The sequence below is a fragment of the Salvia miltiorrhiza genome, chromosome 2, assembly GCF_028751815.1.
Source record: "Salvia miltiorrhiza cultivar Shanhuang (shh) chromosome 2, IMPLAD_Smil_shh, whole genome shotgun sequence".
Lineage (NCBI taxonomy): Eukaryota > Viridiplantae > Streptophyta > Magnoliopsida > Lamiales > Lamiaceae > Salvia > Salvia miltiorrhiza.
Window position 1 is genome coordinate 32,303,555 of NC_080388.1, and position 11,545 is coordinate 32,315,099.

General features: G+C 34.6%; 1 protein-coding gene and 1 long non-coding RNA gene across 2 annotated transcripts; one reads left to right on the top strand and one right to left on the bottom strand.

Annotated features, from left to right (window-relative positions):
* Positions 1-2,870: 2,870 nt before the first annotated feature.
* LOC131012428 (uncharacterized) lies at positions 2,871-3,724 on the bottom strand. The gene is made up of 2 exons (XR_009097322.1): positions 3,440-3,724; positions 2,871-3,373 (listed from the first exon to the last, which is right to left on the bottom strand). It is a non-coding gene; the product is annotated as an uncharacterized LOC131012428 (long non-coding RNA).
* A 1,424-nt stretch (positions 3,725-5,148) lies between these two features.
* Positions 5,149-7,099, top strand: LOC131012429 (uncharacterized protein At4g28440-like). Its single transcript, XM_057940381.1, has 2 exons — positions 5,149-5,506; positions 6,653-7,099. Exons 1-2 carry the CDS (start codon positions 5,281-5,283, stop codon positions 6,841-6,843), a joined length of 417 nt encoding a protein of 138 aa, XP_057796364.1. The 5' UTR covers positions 5,149-5,280; the 3' UTR covers positions 6,844-7,099.
* The last annotated feature ends 4,446 nt before the right edge of the window (positions 7,100-11,545 follow it).

Genomic DNA, 11,545 nt, shown 5'->3' on the forward strand with positions numbered 1-11,545 from the left:
AATCATCCCATATTATTTATTTAGTTCTCTTGCCAATGAATAAGACTCTTCTAATTGTAACCTATGCAGAAGTAGGGAAACGATTAAAGAAGGTAATAAAACACATGTATATATATCATTCAAACGATTTTGTACAAACCACTAAACCATTGTAGCAGATAAATAAGAAAAATATTACTATATCAGATAAACTAGATATTCCTATAAACAATGCTAAGGTACTAACTTCATGTAAATTCAATATCGAAACTAATCACAAATTTCAACAAGTGAAAGACGCAAGTCAATCACTACAACAAAAATATTAATAAAGCAACCAATCAAAAAGAAAATAACAAAGGCTCATTCTCTAAATAAAAAATAAAAAAATCGCAAAGGCTAGACCAATTCAATATTCACGTGGAAACAATGATAAGTACAATATCCTACTTTAAATCTTCACCCAAAAATAAGAAACGAATATGTAAACCAAAAATCAAACTCGAATTTCACATATTCGATAAACGAAAGATGCAAGTCAAGAAATCGTACCAGGATTTTGCAATTATGAAGTTGAAAAAAATTGAGGCAGAATTTCGTTTGCGTATCAGTGCGTGTGGAAGATATTACTAGGTTTGATGTTTAATTTATCATAAGAATAAATAAATAGGAAGATTTTTATCCAAAATTAAAATAAAATCCATAGAATTAGGATTACGTAATGCCATACGAGAGAAGGGAATCAGTAATACCGTAAATAAGGGATTAGTAATTCCCATGGGAATAGCTATTCCTAACTGAATTAAATCACCACCCGTAGGTTTAGGAATTAATAAAGGAATGGGTATTTCATTCCCACCTCATTACTAGTTAGAGCATCTCCAGTGGGTTGTGTCTTAGGGGGTGTCTTAGATGGTGGTCCCCACCTAAGACACACCCCTCTCCAATGCATTGTGTCTTAAAGGGTGTATTAGATCTCCATTTCCACAAAATTCATATTTCTACACTTTTATTTTTAAATTCCCAATTTCATTAAAAATAAAATTAAACATTACAATAATTAAAATAAATTTAAAAACATAATTAAAATACGATAATAAAATAAAAAAATAACAATAATTTCCTAATTTAAATAAGCCCTCGACGCTTGAGCACTTCTTGGACTAGGTGGTTGTGCAAGGCCAATTGTGCCTCCGTCATACCCGTCGTGTCCCTATTCAAGAGCTTCATATCCATCTCCTCCCGTTTTTATCTCGGCTTGCATTTTTTTGACCTCGGCGATTTTCCCCGTTTTGAGAGCATGCTCCCTCATGCTTTCGGCCACCTTCTCGAGGGCGACGGAGAACGTCAAACCTCCTCCCGAAGACCCTTCTCCCTTCCTCATCTTGCCCTTGTCTCGCTTTGCCGCTTTTTGGCCTTGGGGTCTCGTCGTGACACTCGGCTCCGAAGAAGTGGTAGTTGCTCCACCATCAGAGCCCTTCCACTTTTTTGCGGAGTGGACATCCCCGGCTTGCGACATGAATCTTTCGCATTCGCGAAGCACTTTCCAAGCTTTGATGTAGGAGAATTGCTTCTTGAAATTCGCTTCGAACATCGTCTGGGCTTGTTGGGTGATTTGATCGTCGCTCATACCACTCCCCTAATTCTCCTTGCAAGTGTTGTAGAAGCCCTCGAAGAATTTCGTCTCCTTTTGGACACGGGCGAAGTGGGACTTGAGATGATCCGGCTTTCGCGGCGGCGCTCCCGACTTATTGAGCGCGTTGAACTTCTCCGCGATTGCTCCCCAATATTGGAGCAACTTTTGGGAGGTCCCCAAAATAGGATTGTGGGTTGCCTCCGCCCACAAGATTGCCACGAGCTCGGACTCCTCGCTAGAGTATAAAGCGCGGGGGCCCTTGGCTTTCGGCTTCACCGCCTCCGGCTCTTCTTGGACGTTGGCGTTCGCCGCCGGCGTGGGAAGATTTCCCGTAGCTAAGACATTGGAGGCTTGCGAAAATGGAGCAAATCCCATCATTGGAAGCCTCGAACCGCCTTGTTGCTCGAGGTATTCATCGAATTCACGATCCATTTAAAAATATAGAAGAGAGAATTGTTGTTGGGAAAAATTTTAAAGAGAGAATTGTAGTTGAGAATGTGGTGGATTTGATATTGTGGAAGAGTGGTATTTATAGAAGGGAAAAAAGAAAAAAAAAAGAAAAAACAAAAAATAGCCGTTTAAAGCAACAGTCAAAATTATATATATATATATATATATATATATATATATATATATATATAGGGTGTGGTTCTGGAGAGAACTACATTATTTGTGAGAACGAGAGAACCATCAAATCTAATGCATTCACTGTAAAAATTAATGCATTCGCTGTTAAAATTAATGCACTCAAAAAAATAAAAAAAAATTGCTCCCTTCAGGATTCGAACCCAGGATCTGCATTCATCCAACAAGATGATACATCCACCGTAGATCTTGATGATCGAATGGCTAAAAATGGTTCTCCGTTCTTTTTTTATTTATGGTTCTTTCCTGAACCTCTCCCTATATATATATATATATATATATATATATTTCAAAAGGTCATTTAAAAAAAAAAACGATTTTCGATTTTTTTTTTTAATTGGGCGCGTCCGAAGGACGCGCCATACATAAACGCCGCTCGCCCCGTGTCGCTGCTACGACATGGCCTCGCATCAGGCCGCGTCTCCAATGCGGCGCCCTCCTCCTCCACCCGGATCGATCCAGCGCTCGACACCAGCGCTGGAGTTGCTCTTACCAGCCGTCTGTTTGATAGAGAATTATAGAAATGAAGGTATTAATTATATAGAGATAACTAATCCATGTTTTGTGAGTTTAATTAAGTAAATTATTGTTTGATGGCCACCAAATAATGTATGTATAACTGGAATTAGATGTTTGATAGATTCTGCTAAAATAATTTAACAGACATATTAAATGCTGAAATTACCTGAATGCCCTCTACTATTACAACAAATGACAAAATTTATCCTAGCATAATTGGGGAAAAAAAAAGAAAAAAAGTACTGGTAGAACACGTAACACCCCACCCCTCACCCCTTTTGTTGTGCAGACACCTGCCCCCCACCCACACACACCACCCCTTTCTCCCTTTGTTGTGCAGACACCTCCCCCCTCTACCCCAACCCTTTCTTCCTCAGCCAATTTACGCCTCCCCCATCTTTGTCTGCAAAAAAAATATTCGCAGCCTTCCTCCCTCCAACGGCGCCATGCCCCACCCTCAAATTCATGTCTCCCGTCGCCCCCAACCCAAAATAAAATCGCGTCCCGTCTCCCTGTCGCCGTCGCGAGCAGCTCTTATCTCCTCCCGGTAAGCTTCCACCGCCCCTTTCAGATTTGTATCAAAAGCAAACAAATCTGGCGAAAGAGAAAGCATTGAGAACAAAATCTTTGCATGCCCAAAAACAATTTCGCAGATCTTACATTCAAGGGGATTCGACTGAAGAACTCATCTTCGCTGTGTACCGATTTTGAACTAACTTCAGGGAGAAAATTGGAAACACAAAACCTAATCTCAATCACTGTTCAAAGTGAGAAAACCGATCCGGTGGGGTGGGGCGGATGTATTTTCTAAATGCTACAGTGTTTTGGTGCGGGCTTCACCTCTTTTGCGGGCCTGGAAGATTATTGAGATAGCCTATCAAACACTTAGAAATGGTGAGAAATATTATCTATCTCACATAATAAACCCTATCAAACACACCCTAAAAGTATTAGTACTCCCTCTGTCCACGAAAAAGTGCCCTACTTACCCCTTTTCTTTCGTCCACGAAAAAGTGCCCTGTTTACCTTTTTGTACATTCATACCCTTTACTTTTCAATTTATTTACAACTTATGTCATTAATAAATCCACACTTTTATTTAATCTATGCAATTAACCCACACAATTAATCCCATTTATTTATTTATTTTCTTAATTTTCAGTTTATTTATTTATTTTCTTAATTTTCAGTTTATTTATTTATTTATTTTCTGAATTTCAAGTTTATTTATTTATTTATTTTTGAATTTTTAGTTTATTTATTTCCAGTTTATTTATTTATTTATTTCCAGTTTATTTATTTATTTTCTGAATTTTCAGTTTATTTATTTATTTCCAGTTTATTTATTTTCCATTTTATTTATATATTTATTTTTTGAATTTTCAGTTTATTTATTTATTTATTTTCTGAATTTCAAGTTTATTTATTTATTTATTTTTGAATTTTCAGTTTATTTATTTTCCAGTTTATTTATTTCCAGTTTATTTACTTATTTATTTATTTATTTCCAGTTTATTTATTTTCCAGTTTATTTATTTATTTATTTTCTGAATTTTCAGTTTATTTATTTATTTATTTTCTGAATTTCAAGTTTAGTTATTTATTTATTTTTGAATTTTCAGTTTATTTATTTTCCAGATTATTTACTTATTTATTTATTTATTTCCAATTTATTTATTTATTTTCTCAATTTTCAGTTTATTTATTTATTTATTTTCGAATTTTTAGTTTATTTATTTCCATTTTATTTATTTATTTATTTATTTCCAGTTTATTTATTTATTTTCTGAATTTTCAGTTTATTTATTTATTTCCAGTTTATTTATTTTCCATTTTTTTATATATTTATTTTCTGAATTTTCAGTTTATTTATTTATTTATTTTCTGAATTTCAAGTTTATTTATTTATTTATTTTTGAATTTTCAGTTTATTTATTTTCCAGTTTATTTATTTCCAGTTTATTTATTTATTTATTTATTTATTTATTTATTTATTTCCAGTTTATTTATTTTCTATTTTATTTATATATTTATTTTCTGAATTCACCTAATAAAATAATGCCAAATAGTTAGTGCAAGATTAGTAAAAGTAACCACAATACATTAACACTACCCTTTTAGTCTTTTACACCACCTTTACACCACATTTTTCAGCTTTCTTAAAACCCGTGTCAGCACCCAAATGGGGCACTTTTTCGTGGACGGATGGAGTAATACTTTTTGTACGTCCGACTTCACGTAACGTGTGGCAATTGAAAATGCGTAAATTAGTGGAAGATTAGGTTTAAATGAAATGGATTAATTAGAAAGGAGGGTATGGGTAGGGTGTTCATTCCCGAGGAAATTTAATGATGAGCGAAAGCCGAATGGACACGAGTCCACTGGTGAGCCCACCCCCACCTAATCGGAACCCAACACCCTTTCTCTTCTCTAAACTCACTCCCACTCCCACTCCCACACCACCATATTCTCCTACTAGGGCTTTTGATCGCACCACAAAAATGGCGGCAATCGGCGCTCGAGGTCTCAGGAAGCCTGTGTTCGTCAAAGTCGACAGCCTCAAGCCGGGCACCACCGGCCACACGCTCGTCGTCAAGGTCGTCGACTCCACCACCGTGCTGCACAAGGGCGCCGCCGCCTCCCCGCACCTCCGCAACACCCGCATTGCTGAGTGCCTCGTCGGTGACGACACTGCCTCCATTGTCTTCACCGCTCGTAACGATCAAGGTATTCCGCTTCTCTACGTACTGCTACTGCGTCGTAAACGTATGCCTGCGATTTTTTTCCCAATGTGCACCCAAAAACTTCCGTAAATTGTGGTTTTTGTTTGCTCTTGTTTTTTAGTTTTTTCTTTTTTAGTTTGCTCCTCATATTTTTATATTATTTTATTAGGTTGCAGGTATTACCTAGTTATCTGCTAGAATTTGTCAGTGGATGCTTAATTTATTTAGTACAGTATAAAATAATGAAGTATGAACTTGGGAATATTTTATCATCGTTGGCTGCTTTCTTGTGTTTGTTACTCCTGGTTTGATGATCGATTAAATCACCAATATTCATAGCAAAACATATCTAACAGTCATTCTAGTTTAAATATCGGCAAAAACATGTACGCCTAATTAAGGTTTATTTAATACCGAATTACAATTTATTAATCAAAATTAGGATTTAATTAGGGCAGATCCACGGTGCATCCAGATGTAGCTGACTGTGCCTCGTAAACTTTTTGAGAAAAGAATGTTGCGGAAAATGTCAGTGTAGTAGTATGAGGTTTTCTTGTTTAATTTAAATTTAAATTCACTAAATTGTTATACACAATGTTAGAGTGCAGGCTGTTTTTTTTTTCAGTTGATATACTTTCACAAAATGGTTATTCAGAAGTGGTTTCTTGCATTGGTTAAGATAGCTATGATGATGATATTTTTGCTGCTGATGATGGAGTTATTCATTGGGCAGAGCTACTAAAAAAACAAAAGGCAAGTAGTTCAAGAAGGCTATTTTGTGCATTCTTGATTCTTATCTTCTCTCATAAGACGAAACAGAGGAACGACGTGGACTTAAGCTAAGAATCCATGGTTTAGGGCATATTTAGGCTAGGATGTGGATGGTCTAATGATATCTCACCTGCGTTTTCAGTTAACTTGTCTTCTTCTTCTTCTTCATGGGTCCATATCATAAGCTTTTTGCATTTTAAAAGGCATAATTGTTGCTGGTCCCAAATCTGTGTCCAGTCTCTTGTCATTTTGTCTGATCTTAGCCTATCATCTTTTGTGCTTATAAGAGTTGTATCTCACAACTCAAACAGCATTGGAGTTTGCATAGCATCTATTTGTGTCATGTTTGATTCCTTTGCCATTTGGCTCTTGTTTACAGTTGACCTGATGAAACCTGGGACTAGTGTGATCCTACGCAATGCAAAGATCGACATGTTCAAGGGAACAATGAGGCTTGCTGTCGACAAATGGGGCCGGATTGAGGCGGCCGAACCAGCAACATTTGTGGTCAAGGAAGATAACAATCTGTCTCTCATTGAGTATGAACTGGTGAATGTTGTGGCTGAGTGACAAAGTGCCATCTTGACTTTTGCAAATATGTGGACATGAAATCTAGGATTTTTTGTAGTAATGGTTTTCACCTATTACCTATCTTAGGTGAAGTTAAGGATTTGGCGGGGAAAGCTTCTTTAGGCTTTTCGACATGGCATGTAAAAAAAGGAACCATGTTAATTACCTGCTTTGTACAATCCCTATCTGGAGAAGAACTATGGGCTATGATTTTGTATCTATGTTTAATTAACTGAAAACCTTTTGTCTTTTATCATGCATCTCTTTAATAGGGCTGTAATTTAAATTGAACAAAATGAAACAGTAAGGGTTGAGCTTTCATGATTACAAATTTATAATAATGATTAAAAGTTAAAACCATATCGGGCCTGTTTATCATGTTCTAAAGTCAATAAATTTAGGCCCACATTGTGACCCACAAACTAGCTTAATAGTTAACTTTTTAATTTAGTTTTTTAAATAAAATATGATTTGGTAATTTTATTGTATTTTCTACATTGTAGTACTTATTTTTTTTAATTTATTATTTAATAAAACTTAAAAAATTACAAAAAAATTATAAAAAAATTACTACAATATAGAAAATACAATAAAATGATTAAATTTTATTTTTATTTTAAAAAACAAGTTAAATATTTTTTCTTTTTTTTAAACTGATTTGTGGATGACCACGATGTGACTGTTTAACATCACTCTTTTAAAATTGGTGAGATTATATAAATATTATCTCTATTCTATTATTATTAGTAGTACATTTTCATATGCGTTGCACGATCAAAATAAATATAAATAATGAACATAAGAAATACATCTTTCGTCTGCCAAAAGTATATCATAATTGTCATTTTGAGCGTCTGCAAAGAGTATGTCCCTTTCTTTTTTAGGTTATGATTCCACCATCTATTCTTAAATTCTATCCTTACTATTAACATTATTTACAAAATAACCAAGGCTTACCCACCATTTTCTGGCAGCCCATTAACTCAAGGCATTCAACTAATCTTCATTTGACTTTGCTAATTAATCTAACCTTATCTAACCGTACTCTTCAATTTTTACTTTCTCTTCGATTTTTATCCCAAACCCTGCTCATTTCTTCTTGCACGCCATGGATAAAATGTGCAAACCCTAGCTATAATTTTATTTTTTCTAGCGCTGCACCTTATAAGAGTGAAACCATCTCACTCTCTCGCCCTAGATGTTACGCCTCCATCTCTCGCCCTAATTTAGCTGCTTAAAATGGTTGAATATCCCAATTCATTTCAGGCTCGCTTTTGAAAGAGATGGAATCTATACCAATTGCAACTCACACGGAATCCATCCCTTATCCCTCATGGTTATCAAACCCACTAGCCACTCGTTACTTTTATTTGAACCTACTAGCTACTGGTTACTTCGATATTCCTTCGATCTCATCGCTTGAGGCTGTCACCCTTGAAAACTCATACGACAACGCAACTCCGATGATCTCGGTTAAGGGCGTCCATGGCGTGGTTCCTATACCTTTTGAAATTCCGACTTACTCGCTTGAGGTCGTCCATCTCGATTCTCGAAAACTCAGCTAACAATGCAACTTCGATGAGCTTGGTTGATGGCGTCGATGGCGATGCTACTGAAACTAACGAAACTCCATCTTGCTCGGTGTGGGGCAATCATTCGAAAAGGGATGAAGGAGTTATTCCTCTGATCTGCTCGATTTTCATCGAGCAGAGGTGAGTTTACCTTCAAACCTAGTTCCCTACTGTTTTTTACCTTCCTCTGATTAGGTGTATACGTTCTCTGTTTGTCTATGCTCTTTTGCGTTGATGTGTTGAATGTAAATAATGTCAGTCTTACCAATATAAAATGCATAATTCATATAAATTTCATTGAATATAATAAAAGTGAATTATTTGATTTAATGCACAGAAGGAGTTACAAAAATATAATTTTCCGATCCAGAAATATTGATTAGGCTGAAAATGGAAGTTACTATTTATGGTAATCCAGCTTCGTTGCTATATATTATATAGATTAAGATGTCATTGTCTCTAACAAAGGAAATCACGCAATATTTTTTTATTTTGCCTTTTCTAGATTGAATTTATTGACATTGATGACACCAACCGTGGAAAATTAAATTCCTAACCTGATAAGCCGTTATTTGAAGGTACCGCCAAATTGGTGGGGTGGTAATATTATTATTACGTACATTTTTTGAATTTTAATATTATTCTTAAATCGAAATACTCTATATAGATTTATAGAACTTTGGCTTAAAACGAGAATTTATTCGGTACAAAAAATCATTAGATGAGATCAATTGTCATATTTTCTTGATTTTCATTTGTATAATTTTAGTAGGGTCTGTGATTTATTGTTTTTAATTACTGTTCAATGTTCATTATTGGAATTATTGTCATTATATTTTAACTAGTGGCACGTGCAAGCGTGACTTTATGAAATATAGAGTTCCGACCTAAATTTTGTTGTTGAGGTAGAATCCAAAGTTCCAATATTATTTTAAGGACATATGCTATAATAAAAAATACATGATGCATAAGTTCCATTTTCTTAGAAACAGAGAAAAATTAGCATCGAGTAAAAAACGAATAATTAAATACATCGGTCGTGTGCTAATGATCTTCGAATTCGAACATGTAGCATATAATGTCACGTTAGAGGTGTGCAGAATTCGAACCGCACCACAAAAATTGACCGAACTGCATGAAATTGGTGAGGTGCGGTTCAACATTTTCTGTTGCGGTTTTCGGTTCGGTTACCAAAAATTAAAAATCAAAATTTTTCGATTCGGTTTCGATTCTCCTAAGTTTTATCGGTCGGGCACCGAATCGAACCGATATACAAACACACACACACACACACATAGAGAGAGAGGGTCATGTGAGAATTGTATATTTTTGTGACACCTAAGAACTAATCATATCCATTGATTTTGTGAATCCAACGGCTATAAGATGAAAACCGTATTCAGCCTTTAAAATTGGCGTTAAAGGGCAATTTTGTATTTCATCTATTATCACAATACATTACTTTACTTATTTGATGCAAGATAATATCCATAATTATGGTATTTTAGATTTTGGTCAAACAAACATATCTCTAATTACCCACTAACTCACGTCTTTGTAGGAGTTTCATATCCTGGTTAATTACATATCTTTGATTGCTAAAAGTTGCGAAGGCATTTTACACACCATGACTCAATAACTCACGTTTTTTTTTTCTCCATAACAATCATCCGCAGAGATTCAATCCTCAATTCAACAATGTCTGACGAAGGTTAGTAATCGGTTGTTCATGTATTAATTCCATTGTAATTTTTTGCTTAATGCAATACGTCGATCTCAGTTTTCATTTTTATTCTGTAAATGATTTTGTATTAAAATCCTGAATTGAAATGGTTGGTTAAAATATAGACGAAACGTATATATTATGTGTTTTAAATTATCGATTTTTAGTAGTGTGGATACATAAGCTACAATTCTGTTTAGTTGAATAGTGATATTCCAGTCATAACCTTCACTGATTCATGAGTTTAATTCATAGGTTATGTTATTTTTTTTACTCATTGTTATTTTTGGCTTAAATAAGTACGAAGTTATTTCGTTTTATATTATGAATTAGTGAGTCAAGGCATGATTTCAATGTTTCGATTTAATACATAATTTATATATATGTTTATTCGAATGCGTATAGTCAAGGCATGATTTCAATGTTTCATGCTTTTGATTCGGATGTTAAGTAATTTTTAATCCACTTATGTTCATTCGAACATGTTTATTCATGCTTGAGTAATCAATTTTTCATGATTTTTGTTCATATTTTATGTTATTCTTAACATACTGTTATGTATTGTTACATAAATTATTTGGTTATTCAACTATGGTTATTCATCTTGGTATTTTGTTTAACAGATGTTCATAGATCTCGTGATGAACAATATATTATTGACTGATCACTATTTTTATAGCAACAATAACTGCCACTAAACAGTGTAATTATAGTACTAAAACAGCAAGCAGAGTATCGTATCCACAGAGACTGTAAAACGAAATTACTCTATCTACTTCCTAAACAGACTCTCACAGTATGCAGGTAAAACGAATTTGAAGGTGAATTACGAGCTAAGATTAACTAAATAAAAACTAAAGAGCATGTAAACTATGATAATTAACTCTAATATAAGGAAAGCTCTGACCCTAGGGATGTACTTTCACTAATCAACTACATGTATTCAACCTATTGATTCAATTACCAATTTTAATCCAACCCTGATGAAAGATCACTATATTATTCACAAGCGTCTCTAACGACCACCTATGAACGTAGATTAATTAATCCCTTTTCGCATTCAAGACTCCAAGGAATAAACTAACTTCAAATAGCACATAAAGAATAGCTTCCTGTAGCTTCACCTATCGCATTCAAGACTCAAGGCTAACACTATATCATGCATTCCTGAATCGGCTGAACAATTATCGCATTCAAGACTCAAACTGAACAGCTAAACATGTAAATCATTGATCAGATAATTCACAAGAGAACAAGCACCAGGAATCATGAATCACAAGTTGGAGGGCAAATTGATATCAATAAATCATACACCCATAATTAATCAGCTATGTACAAACCCTAGGTTCAGATTAAAGAACTAGCCAGACATACTAAAATAAAACAAAAGCATAATAAAGAAGAAAAC

Excerpts from the sequence above, each read along its gene's own strand:
- LOC131012429 (XM_057940381.1), top strand. The coding sequence starts at position 5,281 with ATGGCGGCAATCGGCGCTCGAGGTCTCAGGAAGCCTGTGTTCGTCAAA. Across the intron at positions 5,507-6,652 it reads CACCGCTCGTAACGATCAAG|TTGACCTGATGAAACCTGGG; the intron begins GTATTCCGCTTC and ends TCTTGTTTACAG.